This window comes from Buceros rhinoceros, unplaced genomic scaffold (assembly GCF_000710305.1).
Source record: "Buceros rhinoceros silvestris isolate BGI_N320 unplaced genomic scaffold, ASM71030v1 scaffold9408, whole genome shotgun sequence".
Taxonomy (NCBI): Eukaryota; Metazoa; Chordata; class Aves; order Bucerotiformes; family Bucerotidae; genus Buceros; species Buceros rhinoceros.
Genome location: NW_010426310.1, coordinates 37,962 through 60,799, shown reverse-complemented (window position 1 = coordinate 60,799; position 22,838 = coordinate 37,962). Strand labels below are relative to the sequence as shown.

Here is a 22,838-nt window from a genome sequence, read left to right as displayed (position 1 = left end):
AGTTTCAGTTTTACATCAGTATTATTTGTACTGAGCATGTGCTGACTGCTCCAAGAGACTTCTCTCAAAAAATAATGCTCCAGCAAAAGGACTTATTTCTCCCTCTAATGCAGTGTCTCTCTTGTGAAATTCTAAACATAAGGAATGGAGACGAAATCCTTAAGTTTCTGTGTCTCTAAAATGTGAATGTGTTCTTACAATACTGAGTATAATTTTTACCTACATCTCATCAGTGGATGGACCTGAAGGTTTCTATTTGTAACTCTAAATGCCACTCATTTAGTGGAACCAGCTTACTTCGAAAAGGTAAAAGCACACTTAAAACATGTAAAAAAGAATGAGACGCTGTCAAGTTACAACTGTCCTTTTACACCATATTTGGTATATAAACCAAACCACCTCAGAAGCAGAGGAAAAATACTGCAAGTGTTGTTACATTTTGGACAGAACTGACAACCCTGTTTTACCTACCTCTGCTCAGCTGCAGTGCTAGTTTCTTCAGCTATGGTGTGACTGGACTGTGGGTGATCTGAAAAACTGATCAAGTCAGCAACAGCTGGACTGGACAACAGTTTCTGCTCCACCGGGTCCGTGGCTAATGGAAGGGTACCACTCTGTAAACTATCTCCTGATGTACTTTGTTTCAGGAAAAAGCTAAGTTACAACATGAATGGGAAGGCAGAGAAATACAAAGGTTAAGATGTAAGCATAACGTCACTTTAGAAGTTTTTATTTTCTAGCATTTTCTTTCTATTTTGAAAGTTATTTACTTTCAAGAAGTAGTGAAAATAAGGAAACACAACATTAAAAATCTTGACAATGTGACACAAACTTCGTCCTACTCTTTCCACTGTCACTTATATAGGCAGAGTAAATGAACACATTCAGAGATTTGATCTGCAAAATAAGAAGTCCAATGCTGGACATAAGTCATCACAAGTAACCTTCGTTTGTCACAGTTCACAATCAGCAACAGTATATCAATAGCTGACACATCACTGAAAGTGGTTGGTATTGTCATGTGACATTACAGACTAGAAGACCATACACCATTACAGGCACAAGATAACAGGAACATGTCTTGTTTGGCCAAGGTTTTGTAAGTACACACTCTACAGATGTTCACTTTCAGCACTGGAGAATACTAATGGAAGTTCTGTTTCACAGCAATAATCACTATGGTGAGAATCCATTTTAAATTACCTTAAAATAAGTTCCAGCCTTCACAGTGCAATTAAGAGGTAAAAATAGTAAGTGGAGAAGCTTAAATTGAAGAACTACTGGAGAAACAAAAAGCTGGAGCATCTGTAACTAAAAGGCGTTACTAAATTTAACTTGGGAGACACGCTTTGCTGACATTTTAAAAACTGCTTCCTACACTTTTAAAAAGTTCATGATTCATTAGCTTTGTTTTAAAAGCTAAACAAAATGGAAACAGCCTAACACCCTCTTTACGGTTATGCTTGCAAAGAAAATACGGAAAGTGGTAAGAAGGCAATCAATTCTTTGCTTTTTGGCTGTTTTACAACAAAACTCAATACTTTACATGACTTACAATTTCCTGCAGTACAATCATGACCGTCAAACAGGCAGTGACATTCTTGGAAACCTCTAGACAAACGTACTGGGAGGTATAACTAAGATCCTTTTGTGAAAAAATATAATGATGTACAAATGCAAAGACAGAAAGAGAGTATCTATAAACGCTACTAACCTTGCCGAACCACGCAGGTCTTTAAATTCAACATTAAGTAATGGTAGGAAAGTATTTTTACAGAAAGGACAGGTAGTGTTCAAGTTTGAATCATCTGCTGTCCATCCAGCCATAATTTCTTCATCATAAACCAAAGCATCACAAGCTCTACACTGAGAGCAGCTTGACATCAATACCTAGAACAGCAAAGAATGAATATTATCAGTTTTGTTCCAGGGTTCTTTTATAAGCTTAGCATCCACAGGAGTTTAACAGGTATCAGAATGCCGGCTGGGAGGCATGAGTTCATCACTACTTACTCACCATACTCAGAGTTTTCTTCTTTACCTAACTTTTATCTATAAAATGCAAATACTAATAATTTATTTTTACTAGGTATTTTGAGACCTGGAAGAAGCATTACCCTGAAATGTTACTAATTTAGCATTCGCAAATGCTCACTCCTGTGAAGCCCTCAGTGTACACGATTTGATTGGAGTTGTATAAATAAATGCATGTCTCCTCCTCAAAAAAACCCAAACAAACAAACAAACAAAAAAACCCCAAACCAGCACAAAACCCAAACCAAATCACAACCAAACCCAACATCACAACCAACCAAACACAAAAGAAACCTATACAGTGGACTGGTCGGTTGACCTTGTGTGGATACCAGGTGCCCACCAAGCTGCTCTATCATGTCTCCACCTCAGCCAGACGGGGAGAAAAATAAAATGAAAGGCTCATGGGTCAAAATAAGGACAGAGTGATCTCTCAGTAATTACTGTCATGGGCAAAACAGACTTGAATCGGAGAAAAAAGAATTAAATTATTTCCAATCAAATTCAAGTAGGATAATGAGAAATAAAACCAAATCTTAAAACACTTTTGCCTCACACCACCCTTCTTCCTGGGCTCAGCTTCACTCCCAGTTTCTCTGCCTCATCCCCCTAAGTGGCATACAGAGATGTGTGCATGGGCGTTGCAGTCAGTTCATCGCATGTTGTCTCTGCTGCTCCTTCCTCCTCACTCTCCTGCCCTGCTTCAGTGTCAGGTTCCATTCACAGGAGACTGTCCTCCATGAACTTCTCATCTGTGGGTGAGAACTTCTCCATGAATTTCTCCAGCATGGGTCCTTCCCATGGGGTGCAGTGCTTCAGGAACAGACTGGACAAGTGTGGGTCCCCCACAGAGTCACACATCCTGCCAGAAAACCTGCTCCAGTTTGGGCTCCTCTCCATGGGGTCACAGCTTCCTTTGGGCATATTCACCTGTCCAGTGTGGGTTCCTCCACATGGATATCTGCTCCATGGGATGCAGAGAGACAATCTACTTCACCATGGTCTTCAGCGTGGGCTGCCAGGGAATCTCTGCTGCAGTGCCTGGAGCATCTCCTCTCCTTCCTTCTTAACTGACCTTGGTGTCTGCAGAGTTGCATCTCTCACTTATTCTCACTCCTCTCCCCCAGCTGCTGTTGCACAGAAGACTTTTCTTCCCTCCTCTTAAACACATTACTGCAGACACTCGACCACCATTGCTGACTGGCTCAGCTTTGGCCAGTGGCAGGTCTGGCTTGGAGCTGGCTGGAATAGGCTCTATCAGACACGGAAGGAGCTTCCGGCATGTGCTCACAGAAGCGACCCCTGTAGCACACCCACTACCAAAATCTTGCCACACAAAGCCAACATGAGTGGAAAAAGGAGAAAGTTGTTTTCTTACCTAATCAAACTCCCATCTCTAAAATGCATTGAGAATTGGAGAAAAGATGGTAAAAAATAACCGTACACGAGCTGAAGTACAGCCTAGAAACCTTATTTTTCAGGCTCTTATTTGTTTCACTCTCACAGGAAACAAAGCCAAAAAACCAACCTCAAATACAGCCTATAATATATTTTACATCTAATATATTTTAGATGTTTACCCAACAGCAACATTTTCCTTTTACTTTGCTATGGCCTTTATATAATGCAGTGCAGAAGTTTAACAAGATCTTCAGAAGATCGAACACAGAAGAAAATTACATGGAACCTACAAAAATAACACTAGAGTTGAAAGAAAAGCGACCAAGGCAAATGCAGTGGCCATTGTCTACATATCTTATGTCTGAAAGCACCTACAAGTGGTAACTGAAACAGAGAGGAATATTAGATCATTATTGTACTGAGTTTGGCTGGCACAGAGTTAATTTTCTTCATAGCAATCTTTACAGTGCCGTGTTTTAGACTGGTGACCAACTCCATGATGATTACACACCCATGTTTTAGCTATTGCTGAACGGTGCCTTACACACTGTCATGGCCTTTTCTTTCTCATTTGGTCTCCAATCCAGTCAGGAGACCAAGGGTGAACAAGAGATTGGGAGGGGACAGAGCCAGGGCAGCTCACAGGATCTCAGCTGATCAAAGGGTTACTATATAACATCACACTCAACAATAAAACTGGGGGGAGTGTGGAGGAGTTTTTCCAAGGTAGCTGTAGTGTCACAGCGCTGACTGATTGCCTTTGAATCACTTATTTTTTGTTGTCTCTTTCCTGGTTTTGTTTTTTGTTTTTTCCCCAAGTCTTTTATTAAACTGTCTTTATCTCGACCTTCAAGTTCTTTTTCTTGCTTCTGCCCTTCTGATTCTCTCCCCCGTTCTGAAGAGGGTAGAGTAAGCAAGTGCCCAGATGAGGTCTTAGCTGATGGCTGTGGTCATACCACCTCAATTATTTGGTAACAACACATAATGTTTGAAACAGGAGAAAAAAACATCTTGTAAGGAAAAAAAAATCGTTTCCTCTCTATTTGCTGTCTCACTTCAAGTTTTGATCCCTCCATTAACTGTCTTTTCTCTCTATATATGAGACTCACATAAAAGCATTTAACACACTTCTCTTTTTCATAGCTACTGTCACATTCTGTGCTAAAAGTATCAAGCCTTTTTGCAGCAAAAACATGGAAAAAAATTGCTTTGAAATATCCAACCACAAAACAACTAAACAGGTAATTAATGTATGCAGTAATATTGTATACTTATTGCTTTCATCTACGAGTTTATTAATCTTACCTCCATTGCATAGTTCTGGAAAATGCTGGATAAACTAGTATTATGTGAAGAGCTGTGCTCTGACTTCTCAGAGTCTAGAACTTTTGTACTTCTTGGGAATGAAACTTCACCTGTACAGAAAGAGCCATTTGGGTCTTGTATTCAAGGAAAGAGCAATTCATTCATTCCCAAAGAAAATAATTTTGACCAAGACAGAAAATTGTTCCAGAAGATCTCCAAGGATATGTGTAGCTCTCTGTCTTCACTGATATTATAATGACAATAAGGATAAACATAATTTTTGTGACTAACATTTCAAAGTTACTTTTGTCTGACACAATATATCACAGACTGGTAAAAGAAAAAAACACCAGTGAACAAAATCTCAAAATACAAGGAAAGAATAAAGAATGGCAAAAAGCAGTAAGGTTGCTCAATATATATACTCTAAAAAGTTGTTCAAGATTTCTTGAATGATATATCCATATGTAAATAGCAAACAGAATGGTAGAACCAGGCGAGACATATGATACCAAATATGCTCTTACTGTACTTAAGTTTTCCCTGTCTAGAATTGCAGTAAAACAAATAAACTTTTTTTTGTAAGTCTGGGTTTTACGGTTATGAGCTTTGCCCAGGAGAAGGGGAAAAGGAGTTGGAACATATTTACCAGAAGGAAATGGTCAGAATCAGTTTTAGGAAGCAAAATGATCAGCATTGCTTCCTCTGACAAGCCTAGTCAAACTGTTAAAAAAATTTACACATCCTATTGATGGCTGCTGCTCTTGACATTTAGGTCTTATAACTTCCTGACTAACTGGAACTAGAAGATATTTCATCAAGATTTTGCTAGACAGGGCCAGCTTATGTCTCCTCTGCTTGATGTCCTCTTTGGATGCAAATGACTTTACTATTCACACCATTAAAGTACTGCAACGAGAGATAAACCAAACCCCCAGCTGGTTCAGCAACACTTATTTTTCTGAAAATAAGAATCAAATCTAATTGAATCAAACCTGAACTGAAAATGATTGTATTTACTTCATTCAGTTTTAGCACTTGGGGGGAGACACACACGTGACAATTTATCAATAGGCACGTATTTATCAATTACTTAGCTTCACAACTTCAAATCAAGCATGCATCTTATAACCTTCTATTCTACAGTGAAGCTGATGCGTTTTTGGTGTGTGTTACTTTCGGGTTTTTGTGGGCTTGGGTCTGTGGGGTTTTTGTTTGCTTGTTTGTTTGGCTTTTTTTCCCCCCCTCAAATGATCTGCCTCCGTTAGTTACACAGCTCTGCAGCTCTTGAACACTGCTCTGCTCTTCTGCATAAAGTATTTCAAGAACTTTCAGGGTAGTATGACTTTACATGTATGAGGAGTTGTTCTTGGCAATAAGCAGTTAGGAATCTTCCTATGACACACAGAGAAAAAGTATTTTGATCAATACCTGTAATTTGTATCAACTTTTTATACATTCAACAGAGAGAGGCATGAGCTATTTGTTACTGCAAGAGAGTAGTATAGAATGGAAGATCAGATTTGCTTGTAATTACCTTAATAGCTTGAAATAATTTCAGATTACCATAGCTTCCACTGTTATTCAATTATTTCACATACAATACTTTTCCCTGTTCATTTTATTCTTATTAACCCCCAAGTTATGAGGGTGAAACAAACACACAAAAAATCTCACCTGCATTGCCATGCTGTCTGCCTGCATCTCCACTGCTACTACTACTGCCAAGACTAGTAGTGCTTTGTGCAAGATCATTCGTAATTAGCCCTGGGACGCCAGTTCTTGATGACAGATTATCTCCTAAAATATCTTCTTCAAAACCAGCAGGAAAATTAAAGTCTGGCCGACTGCTTTCTTCCTTTAATACAAGAAGAAAATTAGTATTTTTAAGTAAATAAATACAGCAGCAGATTAAGATGAAATCCTGATGGAAAAATTTATTGGATGTAAGGTAAGTCTATGCAACATCAAAGAGAGCAGACATTGGACAAACCAAAATGATACTGGAAAAAAGAAAGGCTTTAGCAGCGAAAATACTTAGCTGAGTATCAAACTGAGTGACAAAGCGTCAGGGATACAAACTTCATTACAGAAGAAACAGGAAAAATGATGCAGAAATTGTGATTTTGCAGAAATTACACAAAATGAAGGGATTATCAGAAAAAAAGGCCCAAGTTAAAGTCCTATTTTCAGAATGAAACATACCAGCTGGAATGATGCAACAGTAACAGAGTCACTAAGACACGGGATGCCACAAAGTATGATAATTAGGATATTAAAAAAGGGAAGTTGCAGAAATAAAAAAGGAAAGGTCCTTGAAGAAAATTTTAAAAAGTCATGTTAAGGGGATTATGATGTGCCATTAAGCTAAATTCTGCAGAGTAGGTCAGAATAATGGAAAGGCACACAGGAAAATCTAGGTCACTTAAAAAAAAAAATCAGGAAAGAAAGCAAACCAGTGAATTTTCATTGTCAAAATCTGGTTAAAAAAAATAATTTAACTTAATAGAAAGGGTCCTATTAGTAGCATTGGTTAAATTTGTTTCACATAGGAATAAAGGGAGACAGCTATCTTCCCCTTTCCCATTTTTTATGGAAGTTGAGGAAAGGAGGAAGAAATTTAAAATGGAAACAAACTATCTTAACAGCCTCAAAAGATCCTTAAAGCCAAACACCAGATTGACAGCTTAACTGGATCAAGCAGAGGGCTTTCTAAGAGAGAAAACTATGTTTGGAGGCACAATAACAAGATATGCATTGAAAGAAGGAAGTTACAATATTCATCCCTCCATCTTCTTTCATTTTTGTCACTATATACTCTAAATTTTTCTACTCTGAAAAAGACTCTGTTAATCAAGTGAGCTCCTACAAGAAATGTAACATATACTTTCCAAATTCCTGACAAGTTAATTTACTAGATCTCAGGCTGCCCTTTACTACTTTCAACTTTAATCCTCACCAGCCTGACTTCTTAGGCTTGTGTATTGTTTTCACAATCTTTTCTTAATTTTTAAAAATCAGACAGGCAGTATGATATCATTTAAGATGATATAATTTTGTTCTTACTAGGGTTTCTTGGTGCACTTCCTTTAAATATAAATAAAAAGATATATAGATAACTAAATAAAAGGGGAGGAATGTTGAGAACAAAAATTCAAAATTTAAGTTTACTGTCTCAAGACCATTTAATTTTCTTTTGTCTGAAAAGTAGTTTTTTAATGACAGAGTAAAACCCCACTATACATTAAATTTTCACCAGATAATAAAAATCAATACTTATTAAAAACCACTATCTCGTGAACCAATCTTCTGGACACAGAAGTTACCCCTCTAACTTTGTCTCCCAAAATTTTTCATATTGAAAAACACTTGCCTCATCATCTGAGTAACTATATGCTGAAGTTACAACTCCCCACATCTTACTGGCCACATTGGCAGCCTGCTTCATGCCTGACTTCAGAACATCCATTTTTGGTCCAGACAGGATATTGTCTAACTTCAGATTGGACAAAGTTGTTACAACAGATCCTAATGAGCCATGTGGAGAAGAACGACTCAGTCCTGTCAAAGATGAAGAACGCTCCTTTTGAACTCGTGGATGGGTTTGTTGCTTTGGTCGTCCAGTGAATGTTTTGGATCTGGAGACGGAAGGACTTCTCCGATTTTCAAAAGACTTGGGGGAAGGCAGGACAGGATCCAAAGGCAGGCTTGACCTCCTTTCTTGGGAGTGACCAAGTGACCCAGAGGCTTCTGATTCCCTCTCTGTCTTGTGCAGTTCCATGCTGGGAAACTTACTGCCCAATGGGTTCTTCAGATTCATATAGCTCTCTATTTCATCTGCTAAATTACGTGCAGCAACTGGTGACATCAGCTTTTCTTCAGATTCTGGATGCTTTGGTTGTGTGCTGTCAGTAGCTAGCAAAGATAAAGGGTCCAAGCCCACTTCAACATCTTCTCTTTCAAAAGGCTTAGCCACTCCATAAAAACTATTCCTTTTAGTAGTTGCATCTTTGAATTCTAGTTTCTGGGTTTTTGACTTAGCTGATTGTTCAAGGTTCATGTCTTCCACTGTGGTCGTGTTTTCATCTCTTGCACTCTCAAGATGCTCCTGCCCTTCCCCAGATTCTTCCAGCACTGATGAAGACCTATGTTCCAATTCCCAATCACTCTCGGTCACACAACTCCAGGTGCCACTTATGCCAGAAACCTGCTGGGATTTATTTATATGACAGGTTGAAGTTTTGGCTCCAGATAAAGCGGCTGTTAGGATCTTGGCGTCTGCGCCCATCATTATCGCTATTTCTTTAGAATGCAAGTCCAAGGTGCCTTTTTTCAGCAACATCCCTGCTTTGCTTTCACTGCTGAAACTGCAGCTTCTCTCTGAAAACAGTTTCTGCCTCTTCTGTCCTTTTTCACTTGTTTTATTAGGGGCAACATCACCAAAGACTACATCTTCAGTTGAATCCTGAGTTATGAACAGTGGGCTAGAAACGGTTTCTGAAAGAGAAAAGGCATTAATATGGTATCCATAGCCACAAAAAAAAAAAATATTTCCTGAAATAATGTGAAATCTCATTATGTCCTTACTGGTGAGAAGACTGAGAGCACCACAATTTCAAGTTATCCATTAAAAAGTTACACTAGTATTAAGTTATTTTACTGGCTACATGGCACACTGCAAATCAAAAGTCATCTACTCTTTTGTCTCCTTGAATTCAAATGGCTTCGACCTCCTTTCCCTGTGGCAACATCCAGCAGAGTACATACTACACCCATGAACTAAAGTACAATTGTAAATAAAGATGACTCCATGTTTTTTTTCCAGAGTTGTACTCACAGACCTATACATCAAACTCCATAGCTCATTCTGGTTCTGAAAAAAAAAAAAAATCTATAGTGTGTGTTTGCACAACACGGAAGCATTACCTCATTTATGACGCAGCCATGTTTAGAAAAAGGTAATTAAATTTAGCATGTGGAAGATATAAACTAATCTTAGAAATATTCCTGCTTCCTCATGGGAATTGGGAATATTTATTGCCTAGAAACCTATTGCTAGGTGAAAACCTCCATAAGCATGGGAATTCTAGTATATCAGGATACCAACAGAGGACCTGATGTACCAGAGCCTCTGCTGGAGGATATTTGAGCCTCACATCAATGCTACTTCCTGACTAGTCATCAGCTCTCATAACTGCCAGGAAGATTCTGCGCAACTTCTTGCCTGAGACTCAGTTCTTTGTTCTCAAGCTACACTGAAGCTGGACAACATTGACGAAGGCAAAAAAGGCACAAAGTTAGAAAAAAAATGAGCTCCAAAATTTTGCTTTTAGATGTCTGTAAGTCTTCCTCATCATTAAATGTCAGATATGTAAATAAATTTTCTCTAGCACAAATACAACATCCATTGTTTCCACATTATACACTGGCAATTCCAGCCACAGGAATAAAGAGACTTGTCAAAGGTCTGTGAGATTTAGGTGACAAAATCAAAAGAAGAGACCCTAATCCTCTTGGTTTTCTAGTACATTACTGAAACACTTTCAGTGCGGGACAGGGAAAATCTTGTTTTCAATCTACTCAACAGTGATTTTTCAACCTTAGAAACCACAGGTTCCTCCTAAGTTGCAAAGGATAATGGTGGAAAGCGAATTTTGTGCGAGATATCTGCACCTCAAATAGAAGCTTTGTTTCTTTTCATAGCATGAAAAAGATTGCAAAATACTGTAATACAATGAAATCAGGACCTTAGCAAGCTCTGTTTCACCCAGGGACTCACCACCACTGTTTTTCCTTCCACTGCTATCAAAAATGCCAGACGGAACTTTCACAATACTGTTACCCCAAGGAGGTGGATCTGTTGGACTATGAGTTTCTATATTCAGCTGTCGCTTTTCATCAGATTTCTCAGTACAAACCTCTACAAGAAAAAGAACATGAACTTTAGTTAATTTAAGTAAATAATTTCATTTGCACTGTTATGTAAAACATAAATTCACACTATTTTGTTATGTAATTACAACCTAAAGGATCAGTCCTACTAGGTACTAAGCATTTCCTGGAACTAATACTCAGGCAGATGACAGTAGACAGATTATGAGAGTGTTCACAAGGTTAGAGGATATGTCAATTTCCTCCCTTATTATTTTTTCAACTAACCAAAGTATAGCAAGAACGGTAGTTCTAAGATCTTTAGGCAAATAGCTCTGCATAATGACAGCTACAGAAGCTCTAACTCACACTAAGGATCGCATTAAGGATCTAGTAACACAGATCTGAAATAGATTCAGTAATGAAAAAGACAAAATACAGAAAAAAGGGCAGAATATGGATAGAAGACATGAGATGAATATATCTGCTACAGCAGACAAGAGTTTGTAGGACAGAGTAGCGTCTTTTATTACATCAACTGATACAGCAAAAAAAATGGTCAAATTTTCAAATATACAAATGAGAGGTACAGAATTCAAAATATTTTGCATCCCAGCACTTGTCCAATTTCTCCACCTCTATTAAATTAGTCTAATAAAAGGCTATTTCTACCTCTATGTATTCCACAGCTATTATCTAGGGCACCGAAGTAGTCCACCGGATTTCGTACAGTCATACCTTGACAACATTATAAATTCAATACATTAAGTATTTGTGGTAGTCTAATGCATGAAGCAGATTTATTACAAAAAGCCTTCATCAATGTAAACATGCATACTTAACCTCCTAATAGATCTTCAGGTTTAGAAGAAGTATCATTCTCTGCTTCTGTTTCAATTGCATGAAAACTATCCCCATCATCTCTTAAAAGCTCATCCTTTGATCCATAGCCCTGGTCTGACTGACCACCTGTTTGAAGGAATACAAACACATGCCTCAGACTTGTTTTTCTTTCCTAAATTTGTTTTTCAATATGAAAACTAAAGAACTGAAATGAGTTTGGTTTACATTTTGTTCCACCATAGAAGTTCATAGTAAGATCAACAAAATGCCTAATCTCTCCACAGATCTACTTGGTGATAGTGACAATCCAAATTTACTTTTCTAGTTATTATATTAAATACAAGTTATTCCCCCAGGAACATTATAGTGACTAACTATTTTTAATACACTGTATTTCCTTTCATTCCTTTTCCTCTCATTAGCATGAAATATTTAATTGCTGGGCAAGCTAAATTTTCAAACACATCTAAAAGAAATTTAGACAAGTGCAACAGTAACTAAGTAAGCTTCTAACAATGAATGCATCCCTGAAAAGAACTGTACCATAAACACTGCTACATCTTTGTGCTACAGTGCAAAGTATAATATGTAATAAACATAGAAATCTAAACATTTAAAATAAAGAAAATCTGTTCCTCCATGATACCAAGTAATGGACAGCTATAAATTGTTCTTAACAAAAAAAAAATATATATATATAGTTTACAGTAGTTCAAAAAGTCTGCCACAGGAAACAGTCGGGAAAGACAAACTTTTACCTGAAGTGGTGCTGCATATGCAAAAATACAAAAATACTACATGGGACATATCTCATAGCAAGATGTTAAACAGGATTATTTATATGGCTTAGAGTACCTATTAGAATACATGACAGTATTTAAAAGATCAAGGTGTAAGTAAGTTACTCAGTGTGAAAGGTACAAGGGAGCTCCATAAAACTTGAATGACAGACAGAACTTATCTACAGCTTATCTGCTGTTTATTTTACCAACACAGAGCCAGTGTGAAAAAGAATTAAATTTAAAGTTTGAGCAGTCATCGATTACTACATTTGGCTATTGTATTAAAAACCTTTTCCATAGAAAAGTAAAATCTGTCATTCTTCAGTCCTTATTTTCTCTCTAACATCATTTCAATACTGTTAGTATCCCTGCTTTGCACAGAAGTGAAAACACCCTATCAATAAATGGGTGAATTACCTGCAGAAGTAACATTCAAGGGTAGAAATAGTGCACACGTGCATCCAAGGCTTCACACCACATAAGTCTGCACCCCACACCATGATAGCCAAGGACAAATGCGGCACCCAAGAGATAGCAAAGAGCAAAAAGCAGAGCAAAGAGCAGAGAGAATGGAAGTTCAGTTATCTAGGCAGGCATATCAGATGAAGCACAGGAATCAGACTCAAAGTTCTCTTTACAGAAGGGCTCAAGATATTAAAAACATAAGTGCTCAAGAACTGTTTGTACATTAAGTTTTGAAGTACACACAGAAAGGAAGTTTAGTTGAGACTGTGCACAGGGGGGATGTAATCAGTACTAAAGCAGATATGAAGAACCATGAATTTTAAGTGATTAACTTCCTGTGCACTCCTTTTACTTCAGTTTGAAAGGAGCACACACCACATTTAAGGCAGAGTTTTTTCTCCAGCTTATCAGCTGTCTTTCCATTCCCAGGGTGTCTCATAAAGACTGGATGACAACTGATAATTGCTATATTCATTTCCAAGTTTAGCCACTACTATTAAGAAGCTCAAATACGGCCTTTAAAAGCATAGTTTAATATAACCAAACAAATCATACTAATTACAGGAATGTTAATTAGACATTTCAGGATTACCATCAAGGAGCAACATTATAAAGTGTTAGCTTCTAATCACCTCGGCAGCTGTCACTCCTTTCCTTTAATGCAGAGAAAGGTTTACTCACACAAACTATCATGTCTATGAATAAATGACAATATGCAAAATTTGAACATATGCATATGTCAGAGGCTTCATACCTTTTCTGAAGATTAGTACAAAAAGCAAGGTTCATAAGACCGCAACAAGACATTTATTTTATTGTAACAGTACTTCTGCTAAAGTTCACTCGAAACTAAAGCAGCAGCATGATCTGTGGTAAAGGTGTAATATTCAACAATCGTGATTTCTTTTTCTTTACACAGTTTCACTGCACTCTTCATTTTCTACAGCCTCAAGAGGGGAAGGTGGTGGCTGTGGAAGGGAAATCAACAGGGGACTAGAAAATGTAGCCTTTTAGGGGATCGTTAGTAGTGAAACCCTGAAACCCAGCAGAATCTAGTACCTGTGCTAGAGTGATTATCAATGGAATCAGGCCTGACTAAGTCACTGACGAAGAGAGTGTGCTCCCCACTGTTAGCATCATTAGAACTATCCACGCTACCATGGCTCACCATGTCCCCATCACTTCCACCCGTGGTACTCCGCAGAGCTAAAGACATGAACAAGAGCTGGTTAGTAAGACACTATTTAACTTTCCAGGTTTTTAAGCAAATCTAAGCTCTTCAGACAACAGTAAATACTTTCCCTTGCACATATAAAGTAAGAATATGAAATTCTAGCAACAGAATTTAGACATTAATTCCTCAGTGTGAGAAAGACATTCTGAGATTATTTCTAACATCAAGTTGGCAATTATCAATTTGTATACACTTCAGGAAGGATTTTCCAGTTGTAAAAGCCAGTGTTAGTCACAATCCCTCAGAAAGCATGTCATGCTCTTTGTCAGCAGAAATAAATCCATTTCAACTAACTTATTACCTGATATCACAGGTACTCGTGGGGTCTGCGTTGATTTCTTTAAGCACTGCCTAAACTGTGCTGTGCCGCGAACTACATTTCGTACCTTTGTCCACAGGAATATGCCACTGCGGTTACTATTAGGCCAAGGAGACTCTAAAACCGCCTATAGAACAACATATCACAACAACAAAAAAAAAAAGAAAGTTACACTAAGAAACACTGTACAGCAAAAAGCTTTTCTTTCCACATTCAAAAAAGGGATTTCCTGTCAACTATGTGAAGAAGGACTTTTGTGACTGGTGTTTTTGCAAGCTGTTCCATTTTATGGGCTGTTCGCTTTTATCCCACAGCTCTGGATACTGGTGGATATAGCTGAGTAACAATGAACAACGGATCAGATTTTCTTTAGGAAAATAAAATGGGCTTTGCTCTTATTTATATACTTTGATAGCAAAAAACATCCATAGTGGCACTTCTTTTCCTATTATTTCGCATAGTTTTACAAGTTCAATCAGCATATTACAGGAATTTGGAAGCAAGGGAAGGGGGGGAGGCTACTTCAGCTAGCCTAATTCCAGCCTTCATGCATCTTGGATCCTGCCACCCTAAAGGATACACCTAGGAACAGATGGTTTTGGCATGGAAGCACGATAGAGTTCCAAAACTTGGAAATGGAAACACTCTAAATGTGTATTTCAACAGACTTTTTGGTTAGCCAGAATAGCACAGGAAGGTAAACTTAACAGTATAAAACCATACAGTGTAGATCCAGTGAACCTAACTACATCCAAAATGACTGCTTGCCCAACAGAATCAGCAAATCGAAGTGAACAATCTTCAAAACAAGCTACAGGACAAGGGGAATGACAAAAGTAAGACAGGCTTTGTCCCATGTCCCTTGTCAAGACTTCTCTTACCTTATTGTAATAACCATAGGTGATGGCATTGGGCTGTATTCCAGCATTTTTCATTTCAAAGAGCACTCTCACAGCCTGAACAGGCTGACCCCACAGTCCACAGAGCTGCATTACAACTCTGTAGCAGACCTGACAAGATAACAGAAATGCATAAATGGACTGATGACAAGGATTTTGAAACAGCTAAGCTCTTCTCTGATTTCCAACTTTTACACATGCAAAAGGGAAAGTCATGGGAGACCAGCTACTCAGTACATTCACTCAACAGTCAGAAGAGGGAGAAAAATTAAAGAGGAAATCTCATGAGCTGAAATAACATCACCAGTCACATCGTTGAGAATGCTGGATTTTTTTCCACTTGGCTCTTCTGTTTGTGAAACAAAAGGGAAGAAAAAGCCCATGCAAAAAGCAGGGTACCTTGCTGCTATGTTGCAGTGAATACTACTGAAAGAATGGTATGCTGCACACAAACCATTATGCCTTCAGTCCAGTAAGTCTGCAACGCATTAATTCAAAGTACATTTTAAAAATTAGGGATATTCATGAACTTCCTTCTTGAAGAAGTCTGGGAGAAGACTAGCAACACTAAGTTGGAGTACTTGACAACTAGGGTGGGTGATGAAAAAGGAAATTAATGTCCAGCTGACCTAGTTACTGAGAAATCTTTCTTTGAGATCTTTTCAAGGTGGCTTTAAAATGGGTCAAAGTGTAAGTACGCTTAACCTGGTGCTGGTGGTGAAACACACTTTATTTGCACCTTGCCTTCTATTCCATGTTTATGGTAATGTTTTTTTATTTGCACTTGCCTCATCCAGTGGTTCCACATCAGTTTTCCTCATTTTAATAAGAACATCGTATGCCTGCTGCAGTGCTTTCACCTTGGGATGTGCAATTCTGACATAGGCTGGCAGACAAATAAACCACAGGCTGTAACTATGACTGAAGAGACATTTAGCCCACTGTGGGGGGCTTACATAATACTTCCTGGCTAATTTATGGGCTGTTTTTATCTCCTGAAACAAAACAAACAAAAAAAGACAAAAGATGTAACATCCTGAGTCTAGAAGCCATTACTAACTCACACACTGGCTTCTTAAAAGCAAGCATTTAATAATAATGGACAAACATTCAGCTTACCACTCTCTTACTAAGACTCTCAGCAAGCAAAAACTAGCATCAGAATTAATGCTTTTTTTCTTCCCCATTCAAGCACTTATTTTTATTTCCTATTGTTTTATATTACAGTCTAAAGCTTAAAAATGGGTTTGACAATAACTGTCATCTCTGAAGCTAATTTGTTTATCTCTTGGCTTCTGTTTCTTTCTCTCACAAGTGTTGATTCACAATAGTTACAAAGACCTAACCTCTAAACACCATTAACTTAAAGAATAAACAGGTAGTGGCAGTTTTGCCAAAATACTTCATATCTTTCAATGTTCACACTGATTACAGTAAGACTCATCTGACCTGTTTTGTCCTCTTTGCCATGAGTGCTGGACTATTTGAAATGCTGCTTCCAGCTGGGTGTCTGCTGAAGGAGAGCTTGAGCTCCTGTGGCCTGTCAAAGAGCTTGAAATCTAGTCGTGGGAAGTTTTTATAGCTAGATAGATGATAAAAAAACCGAAATAAACGAACAAACAAAAACAGAAAAGAAAAGGTTTTTACATATCTGTTCACAGCAGGAAAGCCATACAAAGACAACTGAGTGCAAAAAACTGACAAACAGGAGAATAAAGAACCAAGGGAAAAAGAAAAAAAAAAAAAAACGGAAGGAAGGAAGATAGCAAGATTCTTTTAGTCTTATTCACAAAGACATCATAGGAAGGTGCCTTGGATATTCAATCTCAACAGGCCACGGAAACAAGAACCAAATTGCCATCCATATCATGAAGGTCAGGGAAGCACAGATGATGCTTAGCAAGGACCACAGCTGGAAACAGAACCTTCATGACCTCCAAGAGAGACAAGAAGAAAGAAAATATCATACCCAGAGTGTCTGAAACTCCACACTTTCTGCACAGGGTAGAAAAACACTGAATGAAAGGAGTCTTAAAAGTGGAGCGGGTGTTTTGCTCATTTGGTTCATCAGCTGCAGATAAACATTACTGGGCAGATCCATTACCCAACCCTTGTCATCCCCACTGTGAAACAAAGTGCACTGCAGTTGCTACAAAATACACATACGTGGCTGGGGCAGGAAGACAGACACTGAATAGATGTAGAAAAGTATTACTACAAAGTTGGCAAGAAGTTACGGAAAAATTAAAACCAAAATCCACATGCCCTCTAACACACACACACACACACACACAAAACAGTGACTTCTAGAGCTTCAGAAACTTACCAGAACCTGGGCAGTTTGTATATTTCTTAAAGATTCTTCTAAACATTATATTAAAGCAAGTCTTGCTCCAAGACCAAACATTTGCCCTGCTTAAACTCATAAGTATTCTAGTTTCACTACATGCAGCTGTTTAACTTGTACCTGTATTTTGGCACTCGGTCCTGTCCTTCATCAGTGGGAGGTTCTGGTGGCATTATGAACACTGTGTGTTCACTTTTTTGTGACTCATCAAGTTCAATCAACCGTGCATCTTCAACAGAATCTGCATCAACCTGTAAACAGAGTTTGCACTCCAAGTATGGAGCTTGGCTTTGGGATAAAATGTCTTTAACATTAATTATGTTAGTATATGTAAAAATATGTGTAATATATTCTGTATATGATTAAATACATAATATATACAGTAAAATAAATTTGTTCTAACTATTTAAATATCAATTCCACAGCCCCGTCTTTTCATTTTTTATTTAATGATCAGACATCCTTAAACATTATAAAGGACAAAGTACCTTCTCTCCTTTTTCTGTTCCTTTATCCGGAAAGAGCTGGGAAAAGAGAAAAAGAGAAACAGAGTTTCTTCTCAACTCAAAAAAATCTTGAGTAATTCTATTAAAGCCACGTCATTTACAGAAATATTAAATAAGAAACTCTAAATTTGTGTATTATTGTAGAAGCAATTAATCTCTTTTTCAAATACTCCATTTGCTGAAAGTAAGAAAACGCAGCATGCTTTCAATCTGTTGACATTATCTACTAAATACAAAATCCTAAATCTATCTATCAAAGTGCTTTCATATAGTTTAATTGAAAGAAACTGCTGTTTGGCAGATGTTTTTAATATAAGTATTCAAGACATTAACAACCTGCAATAATATAAAATTATTAACAATATTAAACCAAGAATACTCTAGATGCATGCCCCATACTCAGCAGAAAGAAAAATAAAGGCAAAGAAACCCTTAAACACATATTTTGTGGTATGTTTACAAGTGTTAACTTGATTGGAACCAATATTGAATCAAAGACTCTTTCTATAAGAACTTGGTATGAAAACGAAGGTTCTGTCCAGAAAGAGAGATATATACACACCTTAAAAAGTATATGTAATTCTGTACCTCCTAATTTTTATATTGTGAACTTGGCATTTCACAGATAAAGCTATAAACTTAATAGCCCAACTAGACCAGAATCATGCTGAGAAGATTTTATTTCAAAAAACAAGAATGGGTGACAGCAATCTTTCTCATACAAAATACAGGCAACGAAAGGAGTTTTCTTATGTACATAAATCAGTTTTGACAACAAATGGGGCACCAGGCATGTTTCTGTAGTTTAACTTTAAACTTAAAAAGAGTGACAACGTAGATGACCACTGGTAGATCATTCCACGTTAAAGGGAGAGTGATTTAACATTTAAAGGGAAGACATTGATGGGATTGTGCTAAAGTGTCCACTACCGGTATTTTCCCCATTATCTTGTAGCTTGACATCCTGCACAGCTTAATGGAAGCTTCCTTTCAATACAGAAAATTATGACCATGCAAGACGATGAGGAATGACAGAGCAATAACCATGAAGAATCCCAATCCCTCAAAACACTTCCTGCAGAGGCTATCTACTTTTACAACTAAAAACCAGGACAATAGCACAAAAGGAACAGAAGCATGTAATTTAATAGCATTGCTACACATTTTTCACCTTCTCTATGCAGTCATCAAAAAATGCCAAGCCAGTATCCTTGTCACTCACAAAACTGCACTCTTCAATAAAGCGGCTGAATATCTGCGTTTTGGTGAGATGCGTGTAGAACTTTGTATAGGCACGGTCTCTGCTTTTTAAAAATCCTGGTTACAAAAACAAACACACAGCTAAAAACCAGTTACGAGTTCCATAAGAAATTAACACAAAGTGCAAACATAAAATATTTAAAGTGCTAATACATAAAGTATCAGCTTTGAAGTAACAGGGTTTTTTAATAATAATTTGTTTTCTCCATAGTTAAGAATACAATCTGCCCCATGCGATTTGTCCACTGTGTCGACTTTTTTGTGCAAGATAAACAAGATTATGATCTCGTACAAAAGCATAAGTATCTAACAGGATATCTAACAACACAAAATTCATGTATCCTAAGAGATGATGGGCCTGAAAATATTTAAGACTTCCCAAACATGCAAATAAAAATCTTTCCTCAAATCTCTTTTCTAGTAATTAAAAAAAATTTTTTAAATTGAACAACACAGAACAAAGCCACCCCAAAACACCAGTATCATATACAAAATGAAACACCTCTATCATTTTATCTAGCATTCAACTCATGAACAGATATGAAAAGTTACAGTGATAAAATGAGGAAAATAAGATGATCTTTGGTGACTACTGTTTTGTTGTGTTTCTGATCTCTTCCCTGTTCTCCATTTATATTAAGTACATTAATTTGTTCTTCATTACTGGGCTGGGCTTCTGGCATTTTTGCTCTTTACAAATTGAGAAATCCTCTTTCTTTCCCAAGACCTGCCATTGCAGAATACGCCATGCAGGGAGAACATGATGCTACAGCTTTTCTAAAACCAGAGCTAATGCAAAATGGCAATTCTATGTGCTTATATTCATGTTCTAATCAACTTTGAATAGTTTAACTCTACACAATTGCAATTTTAAATATTGCCAAGAATCCTATAAACAAAGGGAACTTTGACCCTTTAAAGTAGGAGCAGCTCCTCAACCCTAAAGTTGTACCACTGCCAGTGATATCAGCAGCTGGTTTGCCTCACCCTCACCTTGATGATCAAACAAGGATTCAGCAGCAGTGGCTTTATTTGAAGGTGCCTGTGTGATTGGCTTGAGGAATGTTCTGTAACCCTTTAAAATAGATGCCATGAAACGGAGAAAAGCTTCCTGTATTTCCATCTCGAGTTCCATCATCTTCTTCTGCCAGGAGAAATCTGCCTCAATAGGAGTCATCTCCACTGCAGAGCCTTCTTGAGTTTTCCTGTGAACTAGCAACGAACAACATATACAATCCTATATTAAAACTCAGTGCATTCAAACAGGTAACTTTTGCAACTTTTGTAACTGTTTCCTTTTTTCTACCTGCCCATATTCGGAAGTGATGAACAGTAGAATTGATGTGATTATTTTTCAGTTGATCTGACCTATGTAAAAGGCAGGTTACCTCAAGACTGGTAATGTGTTTTTCTAACTCATGCAGCCCTCTGGGACAAGTAACAAAGAAGAGGATCTCAGCTGAGTTAATGCTTCCACATACCCAACTGAATGTAGTCTTCCAGTAATGGATCAACACAAACACAAAGCACCGTGTTTTACCTGTTCTGAATATTGAGAAAGAAAGGGCCTAAAACTATTTTCCTAATCAAAATTATGACATTTCAGAGCACTAAAGGGTAGAAACAAGTAGATGGCATCCAGAGTTAACTCTTGCACTCTTAAAAACACAGTAGCAGGTACTGCTGAAAATTATAGTTCCATGCTTTGTATTGTAACAAAAATATCAATTATTGCAATATAAATATTTAAATATATAAATATTTAAATAAGCATAACATCTCTATTATAATATTTCCAAAATAGAAGAACTATCTATTTAAGAAAGACAACTGGTTCAGTTTGAGTTAAAATTAGGAAGCAGTTCTCTATTAGGTAGATTGCATGACAATGCCCTGCTGATAAAACCAAAAGAATGAAATAAAGGCTATCTGCAGAAAAAAAAAAATATATAGAAAAAAGAGGCTCTTCATTAATACACTTTCCTGTTTCCATAATTGACGAATTTTGTGTATCTTGTATACCTATGAGGATATCATTGTCATCTTCTCCATAATGATGTAACCTAGCACACTCTGAAGCAGCTTACCTTAAAGAGTCTATCTATAGTCAGAAAGAAGCAATATCTGAAAACTGTTAAGTCGACTACAACTTGGCTCTTGTCTGTCCAGGTCATTCGGCTTAAGACGGTCAGTTTTTCTTTTGACAAAACACTTTGTCAAATTTGAGCTACTCAATTACTTCTGTAGAAAAGTCATTATCTGAGATATTCAGCAGTATGTGCACAATAGCTGAGATATTCCACATTAGTTTACTCTTATCCTCATTTTGTCTATTATTTTTTTAAGAACTGTGAATATTGTTTTAGGTTGAGATCCAAATGTGTTTTAGCTGAATCACTGTTTAGATATAATTTAATCATGAGTAAAGGCTAAGAAAAAAACCAAACTCAAATTTTAAGAAGTCAGCAAAGAAAACAGAAGTCTAAAAAAAACTTCACAACATATATCATAGAAGGAAATCCTTACATTTATACACTAATAATAATGTGAGACTTGTAGGTGTGCATCAGAAAATTCAGCAGTTTTCTTTGAGTATTTACTTTCCCTGCTTTAGGCAGTTTCTGTTCTTACTCCTCCCCATTTTATTTTATATATTTCACCTGCTGCCAGCTGTGGGTGCAGTTTCTTTAATGTGCTGAGCAGACTTTTACACGGCTTCTTAGGAAACTGCTTCCAGTTGGTGTTTTTCTTATCATCAGATCTAAAACACAGGGGAGGGAAAAAGAGATATATAAAATACAGAAAAAGAATAGCTTCCACAACCCTAAGCTGCTTCATTTTCAGAATGTAGTAACTAAAAAAAAAGAAATTATTTTGAAAAGAAGTCTTGTTACTGTCCTTATTTGTCAAAAACAAAAGAAAAAAAGGGGGAGTGCCATAACTCAGAATTTCATTTCTTCAGATACAGAACAGTATAAATTGACTTACTAGTAGAGTTTTCTTCAGTCTGTAATAAGGATCTGCATTAAGATTTGATTTAGACTTTTTACTTCAAGTTTCACTTAGCCAATTTCCCTTTCAAAATTATCAGTCTTGCTAATATAATTTAAACACACTAATCTACATGTAATCACCATACAAAGTCTACCATAAACCTGCCATACTGCTACTGATACAAATAACTGCAGTTTGGAATACAACACAAACTTATTACTGCAAAATGCTGGAAGACCGGTCTGGTAGCTTTATGGTCATATGGTATACTGTAACATGTCTATGCAACTCAGTTCCAGCTTCAACCATGGGCTAGCAGGGACTAGGAAGATTGGAAATTCAGTTCACAGTGTGAAAATCATGGGGTTGATTAAGCAATGGGGTAAACTGGCCTAAAGGACAACAGGTACAGTGCCAGACATTGTTTAAGCAGTTGGATATAAAGAGAGAGGGAGAGTAGGGAGTAAACCCCGAAAACTCCTGTGCCTCTTTCCAGAAGGCAGAAGCTGGGGAGAACTGCTGTAACAGGGAGTACAACAAACCTTGTGGCCACAAGACCTATTCAGTTATTACTACCC

The 22,838-nt window shown here is 37.3% G+C and overlaps 1 protein-coding gene across 1 annotated transcript in view; it reads right to left on the bottom strand.

Moving 5' to 3' along the window:
* Window positions 1–22,838, bottom strand: part of DENND4C (DENN/MADD domain containing 4C) — a gene marked incomplete at its 3' end in the record, with an annotated part of 45,884 nt that overhangs the window by 5,711 nt on the left and 17,335 nt on the right. Inside the window, 17 exon segments of the mRNA XM_010141455.1 lie at window positions 472–654; window positions 1,715–1,890; window positions 4,741–4,850; window positions 6,418–6,598; window positions 8,114–9,237; window positions 10,520–10,660; window positions 11,455–11,580; window positions 13,761–13,907; window positions 14,237–14,381; window positions 15,136–15,264; window positions 15,942–16,148; window positions 16,603–16,735; window positions 17,621–17,751; window positions 17,989–18,024; window positions 19,178–19,323; window positions 20,260–20,478; window positions 21,927–22,027. Of these exon segments, the coding sequence (XP_010139757.1) occupies window positions 472–654; window positions 1,715–1,890; window positions 4,741–4,850; window positions 6,418–6,598; window positions 8,114–9,237; window positions 10,520–10,660; window positions 11,455–11,580; window positions 13,761–13,907; window positions 14,237–14,381; window positions 15,136–15,264; window positions 15,942–16,148; window positions 16,603–16,735; window positions 17,621–17,751; window positions 17,989–18,024; window positions 19,178–19,323; window positions 20,260–20,478; window positions 21,927–22,027 (3,435 nt within the window).